The sequence below is a fragment of the Drosophila navojoa genome, chromosome 3 (assembly GCF_054131105.1).
Source record: "Drosophila navojoa isolate 15081-1374.11 chromosome 3, UAZ_NAV_1.0, whole genome shotgun sequence".
Classification (NCBI taxonomy): Eukaryota; Metazoa; Arthropoda; class Insecta; order Diptera; family Drosophilidae; genus Drosophila; species Drosophila navojoa.
The window spans coordinates 28741432-28762719 of record NC_142891.1 but is presented as its reverse complement, the minus strand read 5'-3'; the positions used below and the strand labels follow the sequence as shown (position 1 = coordinate 28762719).

The following is a 21288-nucleotide window of genomic DNA, read 5'->3' as shown; positions in this document are numbered from 1 at the left end:
ATCTTCACAGATAATATTTTGTTATAAAATATAATAAAATTAAAAAAAGAAAACAATCAAACTCAGGTTCCACCGAGATTTGAACTCGGATCGCAGGATTCAGAGTCCTGAGTGCTAACCATTACACCATGGAACCACACGTGCCCTCGATGGAAAATTACCTAAAAGATATTCGCCTTCTTCATAAGGTCAGCTCACTACAGAATTAGAGTTGCTAAATTTTATGTACAAAAAAAGTGTAAGATCTTTGTAGTGAAAACTTGTTTTCATCTATCTTTGAGCTTACACTTAATCATAACTAAAATTATTATTATTATACCAAAAAAGGAAAAAAACTTGATCAGGTTCCACCGAGATTTGAACTCGGATCGCAGGATTCAGAGTCCTGAGTGCTAACCATTACACCATGGAACCACCGTCTTGTTTCGTGTCAACTGTTGTATAGTATTTAACGCCTTGCTATTAAAGCTGTTCATAAAAGTAATGCACGCATAGAAGCTGCTTTGTACGACACCAATCTCAAAAGTGCTTAATAAACTGCTGAAATTCAGAATAGCTATCACAGATTTTCCTTTAGACAGTTATTCAATTTATATATATGTATATCTTTTTTTTGCGTAAGTGTTTATTACTAGAACTAAATAGATTTGCCAGCTCGTGTATTTTCCATGTCTATTATTAACAATCCGGGTGAAGGCCAGTTATCAGTTGGATGATGTCACCTAACCGTAATATGCGTAGGGAGCCGCATAGCCCGAGTAGGCGGAGTAGGCATAAGGACTAGCACCATAGTAAAACTGAGGAGCAGGCTCTGGGCTGGCCACTGGAACTGGTGCAGGAGCAGCACGGGCAACAGGCGCTGGCACCGCCATCGCAACGGCGAACAGAACGGCGAAGAGGACAACGAACTATGAAAGAGGATATATTAGAGATAGTTTCTGTAATTTGTTTGGATATTAACTCACTAGCTTCATCATTTTGACGGATTTTTTGTTGTTGAAGGAACGATTGGGATGCTTTAATAACAATTGCAGATTGAGTTTTGATGCCTTCTGGTCGGGCGCAGTCTCTATTTATACTCGAAACAGATTCTCATGACTTATTTATGAAAAATAAGCGGACTGACATCACATCATCATTTTGCTCATTCTCATTTTGCGTATTTATTTCACTTTTTTTTGGCACACATTATTCTTAAAGAATTGTTAATAGTTTTGTCAGCAATCAAAGTGGCTTTGCATTCTAATGCCTTCTTATCGCGCACTCATGTTTCGGGAACGATAGGTAAGTCCGTACTGAATATATACATATGTATATATGTATATATATATATGTATATATATATACATACATACATATGTCTGTCTAATGTATGCGACTTGTGACGCTGACGTTGAAAGTGATTGGTACTTTGCCTTGATTCTGTGGTTCGCCAAACATATATCCAGAATGCATCTTGAATACCAATTGACATTTCTTTGTAGAAGGCTCTTAGCGCAGTTCTGATCACATTTGCCAGCAATTAACATGATAAATAATTAAGCAATTTGAATAAAAGTTCCCAATGACAACAGAAGCTAAATTTGTTCTTTTCAGAATAACAATTGCAGATCAAAAGTTCGCTAAGTATTTACATATGTATGTACATCTGGTATATAGGAGCACCGTATACAGACTTGAAACCTTAGTCAAAAATTGTTAATTTTGTTATTGATTAGTTATTAAATTATATCTACAATATCTTTTATACCCTAAACCCATTGAAAATGGGAAATCAAGGTATAATGGTTTTGTATAATAGTAAGTACATATATTCTTGATCAGGGCCACGAGCTGAGTTGATATAGCCCTGTCCGTCTGTCCGTCCGTCCGTCCGTCCGTCCGTCCGTCCGTCCGTCTGCCCGTCCGTCCGCCTGTCCGTATGAACGCAGAGATCTCAGAAGATATTAAAGCTTAAATTTTGTATGCATACTCATGTATACCATACGCAGAGTTTATCATATTATTCGATAACCTATCCGATAATTATCTTATCGAAAATAATCGAAAAATTGATTTTGTTTTCTGAGCCTAATTGGAATACTATTAGACTGGAGACCTCAGACTTACATATGATGAATATAAACATTTTGGAATTCACAGATTTTAAGACGATTGGAGCCGCAGTCACTGCTTGCTGCGCAGTTAGCAGAGCACGAGCTTATGCGTGCATGTGAGTGCATGTGTATGTATGTGTGCATAAAAGAAGTGCAAAGAGATTAGAATATCAGATAGAGGGTTCAGTCGAGCAGTCCTGATTAGAGCCTAATAATCCTACTGAATAATTAGAGAATAGAACATATACATACATATGTATGAATATCTTAGCCATATGCGCACATGTGTATGACAATTTGTCAATGACAGCCAAAATGTTATGAGACCCAAATAATGTGAGTTAAGTGAGTTTGCGAAATTCGTTAATTACATACTTGACTGATATATAAGCGGATTAAAGCGTTATTTTTTGGTTTATTATAATATTTTTGCTTGTTGTATTTACTTTGATTTTTTTAAACTAACAATTCTTAAATGTACTCAAAAGACGATAAATAACATACCCTTGCAGAAATTAATATAAAGAAAAGAAAACAAGATTTCAGGCTGATATAGCCTAATAATAATAATAATAATAATAATAATAATAATAAGAATAATAATAATAATAATAATAATAATAATAATATTAATAATAATAATAATAATAATAATAATAATAATAATAATAATAATAATAATAGCACTGAAGTTTCAAATATATATATTATTATACTAATGTAAACTATTGATAGTAATATAAACACTATTACATAGTCTCTGCATATTCGGTTAAGTGAAGTAGAATTAAGCGACTCTGTCTCTACCTTCCCAAGGGTATTTACGAAATGAAAGAGTGCGCGAATTGAATGCAAAATTGAAATGTGTAGAGTTTCATTCTAGAATATAAAAGCCTGCATTAATGCAGGCAAGCCACAGTTGACTTTTGTGCGCTCCAAGAACATAGCTATGTTATCTTTTACGATGTTGAAACTGGTAAGGACTATTTATGGGAAGGATTTAAACATTCTACGTATTCTGTATTCGGTATTGCATTTTCAGGTTTTCCTGCTGCTCGCTGCTCTGCTTGCTTTGGCTGGGGCTGTACCTGCACCAGGACCGAATCCTAAGCCTAGTCCCCAATTTTTGTATTCTGCAGGCTATCCAGCCGTCGCCTATGCATCTCCTTATGTTTATTATGGTTAACATGCCCTCCTTCAATATGGACATAGAAGACAATAAAGATATTGCAATTTAATTGAATTCGACTGTGTATGAATAAAGAGTGATTGATTGAACTACAGCGAAGTCAGCAACCATCAAAATGTATTAGTTGGTTCAACAACCATTAAGCACCATATGCCCAGAACCATGGTGTAACCCGTAAGGCATTGCAATTTTATAGTAAGCAAGGTAATAGAACATGCTAGTATAATATGTATTCTGCAATTGACTACAATAGAATGCTTCTTTAGATAACCGAGGTCACAGATTACTCGAAATTCCGTTTTAAAATACAGAAGCTAAATATGACACAAGCCAGAATTAATACATCAACCATGTCTAGTTTACAAACCGTGGGAAAAATGTTAATTTCTGAAGTGACGCTAGTCCATTTATCAATCACCAGACTTTTATAATGCATCCAACTTATCATGTTGACGACACGACATTATTGAAAGCAAGTATATTACGATGAAGCTAAGTAATAATTTAATAGAGGCAGAGGAAGTGTTGACAAATAGCAATTATTTTATTTAAAACATTAAGCCAGTTACAAATTGATTATTGTATACATATATTATTTTAAAGCTGCCAAAAAGTATGCAATGCTATATATTTTATATATATTATAACTCATTTGTCGAGTTCTGGCGAACCTTAAACGCCATCTATTAGAAAATATATTAACTTCTTCATATTTGCCTTTATAATATGTTATAAGATTTTAAACTTGGTGTTATACAACTACTACTGGCTGTTATAAGTTTGCTATAGTGCAAGCGTCAAGCTTTCTACTATCCCAACCCCAAGTTGGCCGAAGTGCAAGCTTTAATCTTTCCCCTACCCCAAAGTAAAAGCTTGATAATTTCAGTATCGTCCAATTCCCCAGCCAACAATTCGAATGTTGAGAAACATGTTGGATGTTGCCTGAACGAACTGTTGCGTTTGGAAAGATGACGACAACCTGTCTACAATGTGACGAAAATAAAGGATTCCACAAGAGACGAAATGTCCTTTAGTACCTTTTCTGATTTTGCACTGATTTGAACACGCCAGCAACGAATTCAAGTGTAAGCAAATTACAACTGAATCTAAAGTCAAAGTTGAGTCCGCGTAGCCTCGCAGTGCTTCGCTTCGAATCGGCACTTGCAGCCGAGGAGCAGCTCCTGTCGTCTACGCTTTTTGGACTTCAGTCCGTTTTTGGCACTCGGTTGAAATGGATCACGAATCGCAAAAGTTACTCCGGCCTATTAATACCGAGCCTCGCGCGATTGTCACACGTATTTCGGATTGCCTGTGCCCAAGCGATATAAGGTGGAGCAACTAAATAAAAATAAAGCAAAAAGAGGGAGTCGGCCAGGATATGTTGCCGGAAATCAAGTCTTTGCCGCACTGGAGGTGCTGTTTTAAGATAAGAATAACCAAGGCCTTCGCTCATGAAGATGATGTCATCCGCGCCTGATTCGAATCGACGTGAAACCGACCCCAAAAGTGAAACTAAAAGTGAAAGTGGCTGTGAATGCGAATGTGTTGCTAGCGAAACTATTTCGGCAGTGGCGACCCATGAGTAATTTGTTTTTTTGGCCAAGCCACGCCTCTTTGACTCTTTATGACGCTGTCTTTTGCCATCATCCTGGCGAAAAGTGCACGTAAGTGAGTAACGCAATTAGCGAAAATCGACGACGACACCAAAAATACTCATAAGCCGTAATAATTCACGCCGAAAGGGATCAGCGTCAAGGAGGAAAATACAAAACAGCACATAAAACATGGATATATGCATATTAATTTGCTGTCTGCTTCAGCTGTCGAGAAATGGTAAGAAAATTAACTATTAACAGCTAACAGATTAACGTGAAATAAACACTGTTAAGCTAAAAACAAAATTTTGAAAATGATATAATTATTTACACAACAAATTTAAACGGTTAATGAAAAGGCTGTCCCAAAGCCTAGATCGCATTTTCTGTTTGAATAATTTTATTTATTTATTTCTTAAAGCTATTGACAAAAACGAGAGTCAAATTAAATTTAAAAAAGAAAAAGCCTAAACAAAGTACAAGATATAATATCAATAGTAACACCGACCCGATGGGGGTATTTTATTTGCCAGTCCGGCCAGCTATGCCCACGTCTCACAGCCAAATATGGTCAGTGAAACTAATGATGCTATAAAAAGAAGTGTTAGTAGGAAAACTTAGAAAAAAATATTAAATGTAAAATAATAAATATTTCTTAAAAATAAAAAATTAAAACAAATACATGAAAAAAAAAAAAAGAAAAAAATGTGATAAATAAGAATTAGTACAGAAAAAGAAAAAGTAATGTTTTAAAAGAAATTGCAAGAAAAGTTAATAATAAAAAAAATAAATAAATAGATAAGAAATAGTAAAAAGAAAAGAGTAAAGGAAAAGCACAGAATAGAATGTAGGATAGAATTGAGAAATCACTACACAACATTGACAACGAAAATGTATACCAATGCTTATGCCTGGGCATTGTGAGTGATTTCCCTAAGATGAGCTAATAGCAAACTTTTTAATTTAGGAAGAGAGAGCTTTAAGGAAAAACGTGATAATATTTATTAAAATTAACACTAAGAACATGAAACGCACTGTGCAAAGAATAATCCCTAGCGCACACCGGTAAATGAAGCGGACGATAGTGTCTAGTTGTTCGGGACGAAACCGAAAAGTTTAGACGACCCAACAAAGAGGACGAATCAATATCACCACTAATCAATTTATGCAGAAAAACAATTCCTAAAATTGTTCTGCGATTGGTTAGCGATGGAAGATCAATAAGCTGGAGCCTACTATGATAAGACGGTAATCGTAAATTACTGTCCCATCGAAGATCCCTTAAGGCAAAGAGAAGAAACTGTTTTTGGACCGATTCAATGCGATCCTGATGCAGTTTATGCTGCGGAGACCAAACAACAGAGCAATACTCTAAGATGGGACGCACAAGCGACGTAAATACGCGCTTGGTGATAAAAGGATCTTTAAATTCCTTGGACCAACGTTTAATAAAGCCAAGCACACTTTTGGCTTCATTAATGATGGTAGAAATATGAAGATTAAAATTTAGTTTACAATCGAAAGAAACACCAAGATCTTTGATTGTGTGGATGCGTCGTAAGGAAATGTTGCTAATTTTATAATCAACAATTAGAGGAACGGTACGACTGAAGGTCATTGTCATACACTTTGAGCAATTTAAGTCAAGCTGGTTTTCCACACACCAAAGTTGAAATGCATTTAGGTCATCTTGAAGGTGATGATGTCCAGTTGCACTGGAGTATGGAAGGCAAAGTTTTACATCGTCAGCATACATAAATATAGTAGAATACGAGATACAACTAGGAAGGTCATTTATAAAAAGGGAAAAGAGTAATGGACCCAAATGGCTACCCTGAGGTACACCAGACGAAACAAAGATAACTTTAAACATAGCTGTTCTGAGCAGGACTCTTTGGGTTCTACCAATTAAATAGGATGAAATCCAAGATACAAGTCTAGGCGAAAATCCTAAGCGTTTAAGCTTAAGAAGTAGTATCTGATGATGTACTGAGTCAAATGCTTTACTGAAGTCAGTATAAATAACATCCGTTTGCATTTTTTTAGAAAAACCATCATTGACAAGCGAAGTGAATTCAAGTAAATTAGTGGACGTTGATCAATTTTGAACAAAACCATGTTGAGATGGTTGAATAATCGATTTGCAAAAATGCTGCAAGGCCGATGTTATAATTTTCTCAAATAACTTCGGAATGACAGATAATTTCGCAATGCCTCTATAGTTGGAAATATCAGATCTTCCACCTTTTTTGTATAAGGGAATGATGAAAGATTCTTTCCATATTGAAGGGAACACAGCAGTATCCAAGGACAAGTTAAACAATTTTAGTAATTGTGACTGAAGAGAAACACTGCACTCTTTAATCACACAACTAGGAATATTATCGGCACCGGGAGAGAAAGATGATTTCAACGTCCTAATGGCCGCAGCCAGAGAGGCTGCCGTAACTTTGGGAATATTTATAGACCCATATTCAGAAAGAGGATATGGATATGAGTTGTTGTAGAGATTAGCAGAAGAATAAGTTGATTGAAAAAAATCAGCAAATAGATCAGAGGAATCCTGGTCATACATGAGAAAATATACTAATTCGTTTTGGGAAGTATAGGTAATTCCAAATTAAGTGTGGACATAAAATGCTTTAAGTAGGAAAACTTCGTCAGTCCCTTGGTAACTTAGTAGTAGCTTAGCTTTCAGTACTTTTAGTTGCTATAAATTGTTTACTTTTATTCTGGAAACACTCCCAATAACTTTAGACTTTTGGGGCCAGCCGATATTGGTTTTGTGCAACGTCCGTTTTGCTGTCCGTCTATCTGAACGTAGAGAGACTTAAAATTTGGAACACATACTCGTGTATATCCGATTTATAAAGTATTAAAATTTTCCCAATCCGTCGACTAGAGGCTTGCCGAATCGGAATATACATTTCCCGATATACCAAAAATCATATTAGTTGATGAGCTGGAAAACTGAAATTTGGAATTTAGATCCGCGTCGACCACCCAAGATCACGAGCTATGGCGGATATATCTACGCTCATAGGGGGCGTGGCAAATCGAATTAAACTATTTCAAGGAGTAAGTAGAAAGCTAATGTTATGATTCTATAAAGATTGATGAGAAAATTATATGTCCACGCCCACTAGGAGCATGGCGAATCCGACCGAAGATATAATGATTTTTAATTTCTGCTATATTTTGTATTTTGTATTTTGGGCACTATTGATGCTAGAGACCAAAAAGCTTTAGCGGATATATGTCCGCTATAGGGAGCGTGGCAAAACGCAAATGTTTATATCTTCCAAAGTATAAGATACAAATAATTTAAAATTAAAACAATTAAGAAAGCTCTAGTCGAGACTGCTCGACTACGAGATACCCTGAACCCTTCAAGCAACTGATATTTCACACACACACGCACACGCGCACACTCACTCACATACACAGGCGACTGCGCTTGGGCTGCGCTGCAGTCTTGGTAATATTTTGAGAATTTATTTGTTGAATAATTTAATTTCTAGACGTACAATCTTAATGGAACTTTCAGAACGTAAACATAATGTTTAAAGGTATGTACATTCCAAAGCACAGGTCTCTAGTAATTGAAGTACGAATATGATGTTGAGGGGATAGATATAGGGCTGGAGGTAAATTTTTATAAAAATCGAAATTGTATAAAATACATATAATATATTTTGAATACATATAATATATTTGAATTCCGAGACTCTAGCTTTAAAGATGTAGGAGATATAATTTTATAACTGATTTTGGATAAGGTTTTTTATCGATAGCCAAATAACGGGACAACATTAAAAATGGGAAATCAGGGTATAATGGTTTTGTTAAAAGTATGTAACAGGCAGCAGGAGGCGTGGCAGACCCCACAAAGTATATATATTCATAATCAGGGCGACGAGCTGACTTGATTTAGCCCTGTCCGTCTGTCCGTCTCTATGTGTGAACGCGTCGTTCTCTGAAGTTATAAGAGTTAGAGACTTGACATTTTTTTTTTTTTTTAAATAGATAACTGCTCCCGATTTTTTATTATATATGATATGTACTAGCTGAACCGGCAACCGTTGCTTTCCCACTATAAATGTGTGGTAATGCAGTTGTAGTCGAAACCTATGTTAGCTAGCGAATTATGCTTTATTTATTACTAATAATGAGGACATTTAAAAGAAAGTACAGATTCATCTCTCAGTGCAATACAATGCACAATATTTTTTGTTAACCCATCTTTAGCCAACACAAACAAACTGAATGGTTACCAGACGCGAGAACATGCCGCATGGTTGTCCGTGGGGAAAATCAATAGCATCTCACAAGTGAATGTATTCTTCCTATCGCAGCTTCTGTCGGTTATGCCGCAAGTATCGTAGTCGTTCACTCTCTATCAACCATAAATGGTTGGCAAAGCTCACGACATAGTAAAACAAGTAAGAACGTTGCAGTCGGGCGTTACCGACTGCGGAATACTCAATCACACTCCACTTCTTTTTGGCCAGCTCATAGAACAAGCTAACGGTTACCTAAATTCAAAATTTGAATTCCTACGCTAAAAAATGTGAAAATTACGGGGTATTTTTCGATATACCACGCCCCTAAAGAGGCGTAACAATATTATTTGGAGAATCGGTAGACGAGATTACTAGTAACCTACGGAATTTCAGGTCTCTAGCATCAATAGTGACTAAAATATAGCAGAATTTGAAAAATGGCGTAAATGTATAGGAATCGAAACATTAGCTCACGTGCAAAATTTCAGCAATCTAGATTTACAACTTTCGGAGACAGAGATATATCCGCCATAGCTGGTGATCTTGGGTGGTCGACGCGGATCTGCATACCAAATTTTACTTTCTAGCTCTTCAACTAACATGATTTCTGGCATATCGGAAAATGCATTTTCCGATTTGCCACGCCCCTGGTGTGCGGATCCGGATAATTTTAACACTTTATAGATCGGAGATATAAACGAGTGTATTTTCCAAATTTCAAGCCTTTAGCTTGAATAGCGCTGAAATAGATTGCGTTCATACGGACAGACGGACGGACAACAAGACGGACATTGCATAAAACCAATACAATATAATATACTCATTTCACTTTCGTGAATGAGTATAATTATATCCTCCTGACCACGCCTAATCATCAAACGAAACGAATAAAAATCCTTGGAACTGACATTCTTGTTTGTTTCGGTTCCTACAATATATGTATATATATCCTTGAATCAATTAAGAATAAATGAATGATATTCTTACTTGTTACGGAATCTCGTTGTTTAATGTTTATGGGTATCAGAAATTAACTGCAGAGAATTATTTTCCTTCGAATCTCGATTTGCCGCTTAGCTGTACGATCGCCAACCACCATTCCAGACACGTCGTCCACAACAGGTGCGTTGAATCGACGTGTATGCTCTCCAGCTGGTGCACTATCAGGATTGATGATAACGCTCGTTTGGCATTGGTAGCAATGAGCCGACTTTGTGGTAAACTTGTGAATTCAACATCAGGCTCATACTAAAATACTTGGCGAAGAAATGAATATGATGTACATGCTTGAAGTATTTGTTGACGTTGTTCTTGCAATTGTGATGTACGTAACTGCGCCCTGCTAACATGGACATCTGCATTGCTTTGTTGCCTTTCTTCATCTGAACTTTGGGCTCTCCTATTTTGCATGCCTCTAGATTTGAATGTTCGACGACTCGTGGTATTATTGTCTGTTGATCAAACATAAATAAATGAAGTCGAAAAACTGTTTGATGATTATCGATTGCTCATATTTGCCTTACCTTTTATACTAATAAAACCCGTATATTTATTAGTCACGATCACGTTTTGATAAAGTGCGCATGAATAATTGTTTTACATGACCGAAAACTGTCACTGGTATCAAGCTTACTGGGTAAATTCTCAATGACAATGCAAAGATCCTCAATAGCAAAGTAAACATTGCGTCACTGAATGATATCGTAAAATCTTTGCGTCAAAAAAAAAATAAAAATAAACAAATAAAAAACAAGTAAGAAGACTCTAGTATAAGAAGATATAGTATTCCAATCACTCTGCACCTTTTTTAGGCACACATACATACACGCGCACGTATTAAAACGCGCTCTGCTAACTGCGCAGTAGGCAGCGACTGCGCTTGGGCTGCGCTGCAGTGCGGCCAAAATTAAACGAATTGATTTGATGAATAATTTATTTTGTAGACGTCCAATTTTAATGAAACTTTGAAACAAATGAATCTACATTTAATTTGGAAGCTCTAGCTCTAAAGGTGTAGTAGATAAGGTTTTTAATCGATAATTAAATATCGGGAATAGTTATCGATTTTTAGTGATAAACTTGATATGCGCATGATATACACGGACCTAGGAAAAAAAATTTCAAGTCTCTAGCTCTTATATCAGGGTATAATGGTATATATATTCTTGATCAGGGCGACAAGCTGAGTCGATTTGGCCCTGTCCGTCTGTCTATCCGTCCGTCCGTCCGTGCGTCCGTCCGTATGTATGAACGCGTCGATCTCAGAAGATAAAAGAGCTAGAGACTTAAATTTTTTTTTAAATGTCCGATTATATCGCACGCCTGTATATGCGTGTGTGTGTGTGTGTGTGTGCGTGTGTTTTTTTTTTTTGTATGTGCATGTGTGTGCTTGTATTTGTTTATATGTGTGTGTGTGCGTGTGCGTGTGTGTGTGCTAACTATTATTGAAATATCAGTTGCTTGTAGGGTTCAGGGGATCTCGTAGTCGAGCAGTCTCGACTAGAGCTTTCTTACTTGTTTTTCTTTTGGATATTACTAATGAAATATATAAATGCACGGACAAAGATTTGAGTACGGTGCTACAAAAGCATTTTGTCCGAGCCATTGACTGGCTGGCGAAGCGTGGGCGTTTAGAGTAATATAAAACATAAATGTAAATAATGTAAATATTTTTGTTATTATCTACATTAATTAAATTATTTATGTTAAACGCTATGAATTTCTATTACTGTTTTTGTTTTTTGTTTGTTTGTTTTTATATATATTAAATGAAAATTATATTAATAAAAAAATTATGTCGGTGTAAATTATTGATTAATTAAAAGATGACTCTTTTATGATTAAAAAAAAAAAAGAGTCATAAGCGACTTATCAAGAAGAGTAGCGGCTAGGGTACCATTTTTTCCCGACTGAACAGTCTTTTATGATCAGAAAATGAGCGCAAATATGACTATTTTCAATCGTCGCGCGAATCTTTTAAGACTGACTTATGCTCTATTAAACTCAAAAATGGTGGATGGGGAGAATTCGTCGAACTGTTTCGGAGAACTGACAAAATCTACAGTGATCGATCATACGTCAAATTTATTTGTTCCTTTTATCTTTCTTACCTATTCAACTGAGATTGCTGTTTGGATTAACGGCTACGTAAGGCAAGATAGGCTTAACAGTTCTTTCATGACAGAGTAGCCCGTTGTTGAAACATTTCTGTTTGCCCTTATCACGTTACATGCGATTGATTTAAAGCAGAAAGCTATTAAAAATAATGGGTGGAGTTGCCTGACTTGGCTTTATCAAATATTGTGTGCTGTATTCATATTGTTAAACACGATTACATCCGTTCATCTGTTGTGCCCTCTAACAGCTCTGTTGCAGGAATATATGATAAATTCAATCACACTTGTGTTATCTGTTATTTGTTATAGCAGCTGCAGTCTTTGGAGCCGTAGAGCTGGAGAATTCATCCACGGCCAGAATAGACATATTGCCCCGTCATCTGTCGTCGCCCCTAACTCTGACGCCGTCGACGTCGTCGATAACGCACTTTGTAAATGACTCCTTTATCATCTTTTGCAAAACAGTGCACAAGGATTTGGACACCAAGTGGCGGGATCCCAGGGGTCAGCCCCGTGAGAATACCAAAGGGCGCGTTCACATTGAAAAGAAGACGGGTTAGTTATTTGAGAAGTTTAAGCGCTGATATTGTTTATGGTTTCATATATTATTTATTTATTTGCAAAATTCCTTCTTAGGTCAACTCGCTCTGGTCTTCGAACATATTTCACTGGAAGACAAGGGCAACTGGACTTGTGAAATTGACTCGTCCGCTGCACGAGAACCAAGAAAATCCTTTGAGCTTCTTGTAAATCGTAAGTTATATACCTCAATAAAATACAACAATCAGCCAAGTAGTAGTAGACTTTTAATATTATTAGCCATGCATACTTACATAAACAAAAATGATTCAAAGCTTTATTGCTTATCATTCCAAATAAAATGTATTTATAATTCAATGTATCAATATAAATATCTCAGGTGAAAAGCCATAGCTAACCTCTCTTAAAAAGAAATTTGTTCAGGGGAAATTAAGCACAATAAAATAAAAATGGAGTAAAAAGGTATTTTGCTCAAATGTATCTTTTTGAACATTGTACGAAGTCTTTGTCCCCATCCGTATTAGAGTCTAGTTTCATTCCAAAGAAAATCATTTTACGGTATATAATGCCTATTGTAAAATTATTATTTTTCCAGACTATTCTTTTCAGAGCTCACTTTTGATCCATTTTATAACCTCATTTTGCCAGTTATTCAATGCATTATTGATTCAGACACGCAGGATATATATAATGTTTTCCATTCTCAATTCATTCTACTGCTCTCAATTCACAAACAGAAAAAATATCATTCGAGAAAACGGAGCAGGTGCAGTCAGTGCGCGAGGGGCGCGATGCTTTGGTCAATTGCTTTGTGCACGGCCAACCCGCACCGGAAGTCTCCTGGCTGCACAACGGCGAATATATAAACAGTTAGTAACATAACATAGCAGTAAAGAAGGTAATTAGTTTGCTAAGCTTCCATTCTCTGTTTCGTTCAGCTGCTAACTCCTCAAAACACAAACGACTCTCCGACGGGCTTTTTATCAAGAATGTTAGCCAATCGGATGCAGGAGAATACACTTGTCGAGCCATGCGAATAACGCCCACATTCTCAGACTCGGATCAAATAACGATACTATTGAGAATACAACGTAAGTAATCTGAAAATCACTTGTAAAGCATTTGTTGCTTGCTAGATAATAGTATTGAGTAAGCTTCGATATTATATATATACATATATATGTACATATATGAGGATGAGCCTCGATTGAGAGACTCAAGGTTATCCATTGAGCTCTTTAATGCATCAATTAATACCAGATAGATCTTTAGTAAATTATATATCTAGTCCATATCACTATTTATCACAGTCGATTCAAGGCTTATCTATTTAGTAAAAGGCTTCTCTAATTATTTGCTAAACTGTTTGACCTATTTTACGTCGCTTTACTTCAATCAAACTGTTGGGTTTTATGAAAATGAACACACAGCTGCTGGCAGTTTCCTAAACAGCTCCATTTAAACTGGCTCGCAAAACATGACCAATGGGCCAACGCCTGCTCTATGAGCTCTAAACAAACTAACACGAAACCAGAAAATTGGCAGCATTCATTTGCCTTTCTTCCGGAATTCCCTCTTTGCGATTGCAATTGAGTTGCCATTACCATCTAAATTGTGCTAATGACTACTGACTGCCGACTATGAGCTCCCATCGGAGGAGGATGACGATACGGGTGTGGATGCGGCTGCGGATGGTAGGTGCGAGTAAGCTGACCACCTACTGACCCACTGCTCAGCAAACAACAGCCAATGGATGACGAAACTAATTTGTATCCCAGTCGAAATGCTGCAAATCTGCAACATATTCGAGTATGTTTGCATTTCCTGAGCAATAAAACCCAAGGATGACTGCAATGTCGCCGCCAAGGACGAGGACCAGCCAATGCTAAATGTGTCATCAGTTTGCGCTTGAATGGAGCATGGGGCTTTTGGGTGGCAGCGGCTGGTACTCCCAATGAAATCGGTTGGATTTTTGAGTCAACGACCAAATGGCATGGCCCCAGTCCTCTGTCTAGCTGTAGCTTGTTTGTCCTAGTTGAACATGCATGCGGGTCTAATATTTTCGGCAGCACCCAATTCTCCTCAAACTAACTATCCCCTTGCCCATTATTTCAGACAAGCCTCAGTGGTTTTACAACGAAACGTTGCCTGTGCAATATGCCTATGTCGGTGGCTCCGTTAATCTCAGTTGCGATGCGATGGGGGAACCGCCGCCATCGTTTACGTGGCTGCACAATGGCAAAGGGATTGTGGGATTCAATCATCGCATCTTCATGGCGGACTACGGAGCAACTCTGCAACTGGATATTCGTAACGCCAGCCAGTTCGGGGACTACAAGTGCAAGGTAGCTAACCCACTGGGCATGCTCGAAAGGATAATTAAGTTGCGCCCTGGCGCCAAGCCCATCGGACCCACACGTTTCCAACTCAAGCGTCTCTATCCGGATGCCTTTGAGCTGGATTTACGGACGCCACGCATGACTAATGTCTCAGACGAGATGCAAATCTATGGATATCGTGTCGCTTACATAAGTGAAAGTGATTTCAAGTACAGCGCCGGCAATTGGAGTTATGCGAAGCAGAGGGATTTTTCGTTTCATCGTGGTAGGTCATATATCTATATACATGTACATTTAAATGTTATGATAGATAAGCCTACTATTTCAAAAAGTAATAAAAAGGCTCTAGTGGGGACTGCTCGACTAGGAGATACCCTGAACCCTTCAAGCTGATACTCTAATCCTTTTGCACTTCTTTTATGCACACATACATGCACATGCATTTACACGCACGCATAAGTTCGTCCTCTGCTGCGCAGTGTGGGATAGTCTGGGATATATTATGAAAATTTATTTGTTGAATAATTTAATTTGTAGACGTACAATATTAATCAAATCTTATGTTTTTTTACAACTTGGGGTCGAAGGGAATTTAATACATATACATATTTATAAATTTTTCTCCTTTCCTTTTTACCACGAATTTGGATAAACGCATGGCGTACTCGCCATGTATACAAATATGAAATGTTGAGTGTTTGGGGTTCAGCTCTTCTTCGCAGAGTTCAGCCAGCTCCAACTATAGTTTTAGTGAAACAATTTGTTTTGGTCTGAAAAGCTACAATCTTTTGTTTGAAAATCTGAATTCCTTCATCAGGACAGTTTATTATCCTTTCTAAGTACATTTAGAAACTTTACCGTAGCGAAAAGCTATGAAATTCTTAAAAATATTGTTTTTAACCTTCCAGGACATCGTTTCATCATACCCCATCTAGAGGGTAATACAACATATTTAATGCGTGCCGCCTCACGAAATTTGGCCGGACTTAGCGATTGGAGCAGCGTGAAGATTTTTGCTACAGCTGCCGCAGTTTCTCCATGGCATCCCTATAGGTGGTGCTCCCACGTTTTGATAGGACTTGCTTTGCTTTGGCGCTAGGCGATGGATATGGATTATGAATGAAGTCTACTGTAGCATTAGTTAAAATTGTTATTAGTATTTATCGTTGCTAATTTTTGGTAAGTTGAGTTTTCGTGTATCTTCTGTGATAGACTTTATGTGCAATCCAATTATCCGGAATGGAGAATGCTTTATAGTTACTTTGACCATTGTCGATTTCGCTGCCAACATTCTGTACTTTTATTGATGTAGCTTGGTCTTATTTAATTACAACTGGTATAATGGCAATCGAATGGTATACATATATACATTAGTGCATACATATGTCAAGTCTATAATAAACTCGTTTAATGTCCATGCCTCACTCTACATGAATGTTGTTTATGCTAAACAAACCATTTTTAGGAAAAGATCTCCCCAACAAAGAAAACACTTTGATGAATTTTACAAAAGTCCAAACAAATGAAACAAAAATGAAAGCCAATAAAATAACAAAATGAATGTTGTTGAATGAAAAGCAAAGAAACCATAAAAAAGCATAACAAATCGATAATACGTGTGAATTCAATTAGGCCTATTTAAGTGAATATACAACATAATATAATTAATTAAATCATGTAGATGATAAGTCGTGGATCTGAATTATATGGAAATAAAAGAAGTTAAATGTATAAAGCGTGTTTATATTGTATATAGTATTTGGTATATGGATATGGGGTTTGGGTTATGGGTTATAGGTATATTGGGTATGGAGTACATATATGCCAATTGAGAGAAGCGTGCTAAATGTTGCAATTGGTATATGGGTAAGTGGTATATGGGAGAGTAGGCAGATGTAGTATATAGTAATATTTCAAGTATGAAAATGTTTACATATTTAGTAAAATAAATTAGCTTTGAATTAAATGAGAGGAAATGTTTATATGAAGTAAAGTAAACTACATATGTAAGCGAGCCAATCGCGCTTGGATATTCTATGGCATCACAATGACTCTTCCTGACCAATTTCCGATCTCCATCTCCATCTCATGCCTAGAGTTTGCTTCCGAATTGATGATTTTTATTGATAATCCTTGAGCACACAACCAACCAACATGTATACAATCGTAGGTAGTTGTAACCACGATTGCTGAACAGTTTGTGAAATGTGAAAATCGGTAAACAATATTACTGGAAAGAAACAGCATCACATAGCTAGCCCGGACAGCATCAACTTGCTGTCGTAATCGGAAAGGTTTATTTTAATTAAAATTTACAATTAATATTTAATGAGTTGGGGAACAACCAGCCAGGAGACAGGACACAGGAGACAAGCGACAGCAGATAGAAGCAGGGGTGGCAAACGCCAGCGAATACGTTCAGCTTGATGTGCATCGAATTGAATTTCAATAAAGCCACTGCCGGAGAAGCTACCAATCAGATGTGCTTCCGTATTTAATGATGATATTCTGAAAAGAAATTCCTCCAATGTCGCAGATTAAATTCGATTTCACGCCCTTCTTATGACAAAGGCCTTAAAACCAATATACAATACGCGTCTGTGGCTACTTCACATAATTGCCTGTATATAACTTACAGAGATATCAGCAGGGAACATATTTTATTAGCATGGCAGCTTTAAAAACATTCAAATTATCATCGTAAGGATGTTGTGGATTCATTTTGCAGTGTATATGTTTAAGGGTACATTTAGTAACTATTTAGTTTCATTTATACACGTCTGAAATATCAGAATGTATATAATATACTAAGTACAAGTCGAATCGTATGAGCAATCGAAAAAAAATTATTAACCAATACTGAGCATAGCGTAATAGCGTAAATTTTCGATCAACAACGATTATCCCCTCAGCGGGTCCCCCTAATCAAAAATATATGTATATACTCTATAGGATCTGCCACTTTTTTTCATTTTTACAGTCATTATACATATATTATTTTCAGGGTATATAAATCCACTAGATCAATGTTGAGTAATGCACTGATACTGTAAATGTGTTGTGAATGAAAATGAATGTGAGTGATTAGTAAAAAGTGTACACTCAATATGTGAACGAATTCTGTTTTCTCTATCAGTCGGTTTTAAGCGAGGCAGTTGAAAAAGGTGGGAACGCCATAGTCATTACGCATTTGCTAAGTCAAAAATGTAAGATCCATACAAATGTGTATCAATATGTTTATACACTGATCCTACTGAAAATGGGAAAATATATATATTCTTGACCAGGGCGACGAGCTGCTTCGATTTAGCCTGTCTTTCTGTCCGGCGCGTCGATCTCAGTTTTGCCATCAAAAGCGCGACACTCAATGGAGAAGTCTGCAGAGCGCACAATTTTCGTTTATTTTAATTGTTTCAAAATATTTCACTTCCCAAATCGCAACGAGTAAAAGTGCGTCATATAATTTGTATTTGCAATACATATGTACATACATAAGTAAATGAGTTTATAGTTTTGAATACATCGAAATCAAATTTTGGAATCATACTAATTTTTTTAAAGTTTTGCTCTAGTAGTGTAGAAAATGCACCTTTTCTGGATTACCACGCCCCTACTGGCCGCAGACATTTCATTTATGGCTTTGAATGCTTACGCTCCAAAAATGAGAAAATTACAGTGTATTTTTCGATATGCCACGCCTCTAAAGAGGCGTAACCATACCAATCGGTAGTAGAGGTCACTAGTAACTTAACTATCCAAAGCTTAACTTGAAGCTTCTAGCTATTATACTATAGGAGATACAGTTTTACCATGCCCCCAATACGCGTAAACAGATCCGCCACAGCTCATGATCTTGGGTATAAATCAGAGATATACTCGAGTATGTGTTTCAAATTTTGAGTTTCAGTTTGCGTTCATAAGGACAGAAAGCAAGACGGACATTGCACAAAACCAATATACTCATTTTACTTTCGTGAATGAGTTTAAGAGGGAATGTATGAGGAATGTTATAAAAAATATAGACTTGTTACCACTAGATGAAGAAATGGATATGAAATGAGACTAGAGAGAACCGTTGTTCATAAACACTGGACGAGTGTGAGTTTTTTTTTGTTTAAATGCATAGCTAGAAGTAAATCGAAGTGGACGAGTACCTCGACGTGATTTTCATGAACTTTAGAGCGCATTCTATATTAGCTACCTGCAATAATATTTGGCTTGCCACGCCCAATTCCGCATATTGTATATATGTATGTATATTCGCAGAACCATTATACCCAGGTTTGCTACATTTAGTGATAAACTAACTGTTAGTTTTATTTTATACCACTCAAAAGTGATCAAAATTATACAGACTTTGGGGAAAATTACAATGATCCACGGAGCAACAAAAATTTGTTCTGAACCACATTTCTGATAATGACACTTGTTTTTTGTAATTAGGCCAGGTGTTGTGGATGACTTGTTAAATGAAGACAGCCGGTGTCTGGTGCCAGGTGCAATTAAGCAAAAGGAAAGCAAATTGTGATTAAGTAAAATATAATTTGTTATTAATCACAGACATTTCACACATGTTGCTAAAAAAAACGTTGATAAATTTGTGCGCATTTCGTACAGCCAAAAACAAATTAAGCAGCATTAATAATGAAAAGTAGTAATTTGCTATCGACACGAGCTATTCACAACTACACTTAAATCCAGCAGAGCTGTCGAATATTTTAAAACATATCGTATCGATGATATTTTAAGTTTTAGAAATATGTGAAAATAACTTTTTATTGGTATATTTTTTAAAAACTCTTTCCCCAAAACAAATTAATAATCCGTCCCAAAATCAAGAAAAACAATTATGAAGGCTCTAGTGTAGACTGCTCGACTAAGAAATACACTGAACACAGCAAGCTGATATTATAATCATTCTGCACTTCTTTAATGCACACATATGTATGTACATACACATGAATGAATAATTTCTCTTGTAGACGGACAATATTAATAAAACTTTCAGGACATAGTCATAATATGAGATCTGAGATCAAACTAACCATTTACCAAATTACATACATACATACATATGTATATTAGCTAGCGTCGGGCTTAGTCGTAAATACGTTAGAAATTTTGAGGCGAAGGGAGCTCTAAAAGTGTTCAAATTAGGCTGAAAAGAACAAAATCAAATTTTTGATTATTCTCGATAAAAAAGTTATCGGATAAGTTATCGAAAAAATATGATAAACTTGTGCTGCGTATGGTCAGTGGTATCACTAACCAGAGAACACATTTGAGAGAGCAAAGAGCATCGAGAGAGAGAGAGCAAGGGAAACATTGAGCATAGAAGGATCTTTTGTTCAAAATTTGACCATCTCGGTCGAGCGCGTGAAGCGAAATGATTGTGCTTTCGTATATTTTCGTTGCTCGAGCCTAAAATTAATTCGCCGAGCGAATTTAAAGCCGTCTGGGGCGCTAAAGTCCCAGAAAAAGCGTGCAAAAAGCTTTCCACTAGTTGTCTAGTCTATGTGTTCTCTGGTTAGTGCTAGTATGCATACCAAATTTCAGCTCTCTAGCTCATATAACTACTGAGATCGACGCACTCATACGGACGGAAAGACGAACGTACAGAACTACATATATCGACTGTATTGACTGATTCCTTCTGCTCGTTACATACATTTCAAGCAAACCATTATAGTCTAAAAATGTCAATGGGTTCAGGGTATAAAAAGAGAGATGAGGTTAGTTTTGTTCCTACCATTTCAACGTTTGCAGATATCTGCAGCCGATTTAAGTACTTCTAATATATAGACATATTGAGGAACCAGATGCCAAAAGTCCCATTCGAGGAATACGGGGGGAACACAACTTAAACCTTAGGAAAACATGAAAAACGGAGAGCAAAAAAAAATCAAAGTTACTAAAACACACGTTTCATAAAGGTTAGATGTAATTGAAAACTTTCGACATTTTTGCGTCGCTTTGTTAAATTTTTGTGTGAATTTTCTTACTTTTATTTTTTCGTGTGGTCGTACACACGTACGCGTATTTTTCCAACTTAGTTACTATATCGTTGAAAACTTAAATCATATGACATGCTGCTAACGAGTCATTTGTTGGCTATTAGATTATATAGAAT

The 21288-nt window shown here is 36.5% G+C and overlaps 3 protein-coding genes and 2 non-coding genes across 6 annotated transcripts; 2 read left to right on the top strand and 3 right to left on the bottom strand.

The window, feature by feature from the left end:
- Positions 1 to 64: 64 nt before the first annotated feature.
- Positions 65 to 136, bottom strand: TRNAQ-CUG (transfer RNA glutamine (anticodon CUG)). The gene has a single exon. It is a non-coding gene; the product is annotated as a tRNA-Gln (tRNA).
- A 206-nt stretch (positions 137 to 342) lies between these two features.
- Positions 343 to 414, bottom strand: TRNAQ-CUG (transfer RNA glutamine (anticodon CUG)). The gene has a single exon. It is a non-coding gene; the product is annotated as a tRNA-Gln (tRNA).
- A 152-nt stretch (positions 415 to 566) lies between these two features.
- On the bottom strand, positions 567 to 1127 carry Nplp4 (Neuropeptide-like precursor 4). The gene is made up of 2 exons (XM_030388477.2): positions 966 to 1127; positions 567 to 908 (listed from the first exon to the last, which is right to left on the bottom strand). Exons 1-2 carry the CDS (start codon positions 975 to 977, stop codon positions 723 to 725), a joined length of 198 nt encoding a protein of 65 aa, XP_030244337.1. The 5' UTR covers positions 978 to 1127; the 3' UTR covers positions 567 to 722.
- Positions 1128 to 3037: 1910 nt separating this feature from the next.
- Positions 3038 to 3339, top strand: LOC115564303 (uncharacterized). Its single transcript, XM_089258191.1, has one exon. The coding sequence runs from the start codon at positions 3046 to 3048 to the stop codon at positions 3280 to 3282; it is 237 nt and encodes a 78-aa protein (XP_089114317.1). The 5' UTR covers positions 3038 to 3045; the 3' UTR covers positions 3283 to 3339.
- Positions 3340 to 4311: 972 nt separating this feature from the next.
- Positions 4312 to 16893, top strand: LOC108649538 (neural cell adhesion molecule 2). 2 transcript variants are annotated; one of them, XM_030388476.2, is made up of 7 exons: positions 4312 to 5118; positions 12592 to 12834; positions 12916 to 13032; positions 13557 to 13688; positions 13758 to 13910; positions 14935 to 15423; positions 16067 to 16893. In XM_030388476.2, the coding sequence occupies exons 1-7, from the start codon at positions 5070 to 5072 to the stop codon at positions 16255 to 16257; spliced, it is 1374 nt and encodes a 457-aa protein (XP_030244336.1). In that variant the 5' UTR covers positions 4312 to 5069; the 3' UTR covers positions 16258 to 16893. The 2 variants fall into 2 exon arrangements, with proteins under 2 accessions (XP_030244336.1, XP_030244335.1); XM_030388475.2 differs by having other exon boundaries at positions 12589 to 12834.
- The last annotated feature ends 4395 nt before the right edge of the window (positions 16894 to 21288 follow it).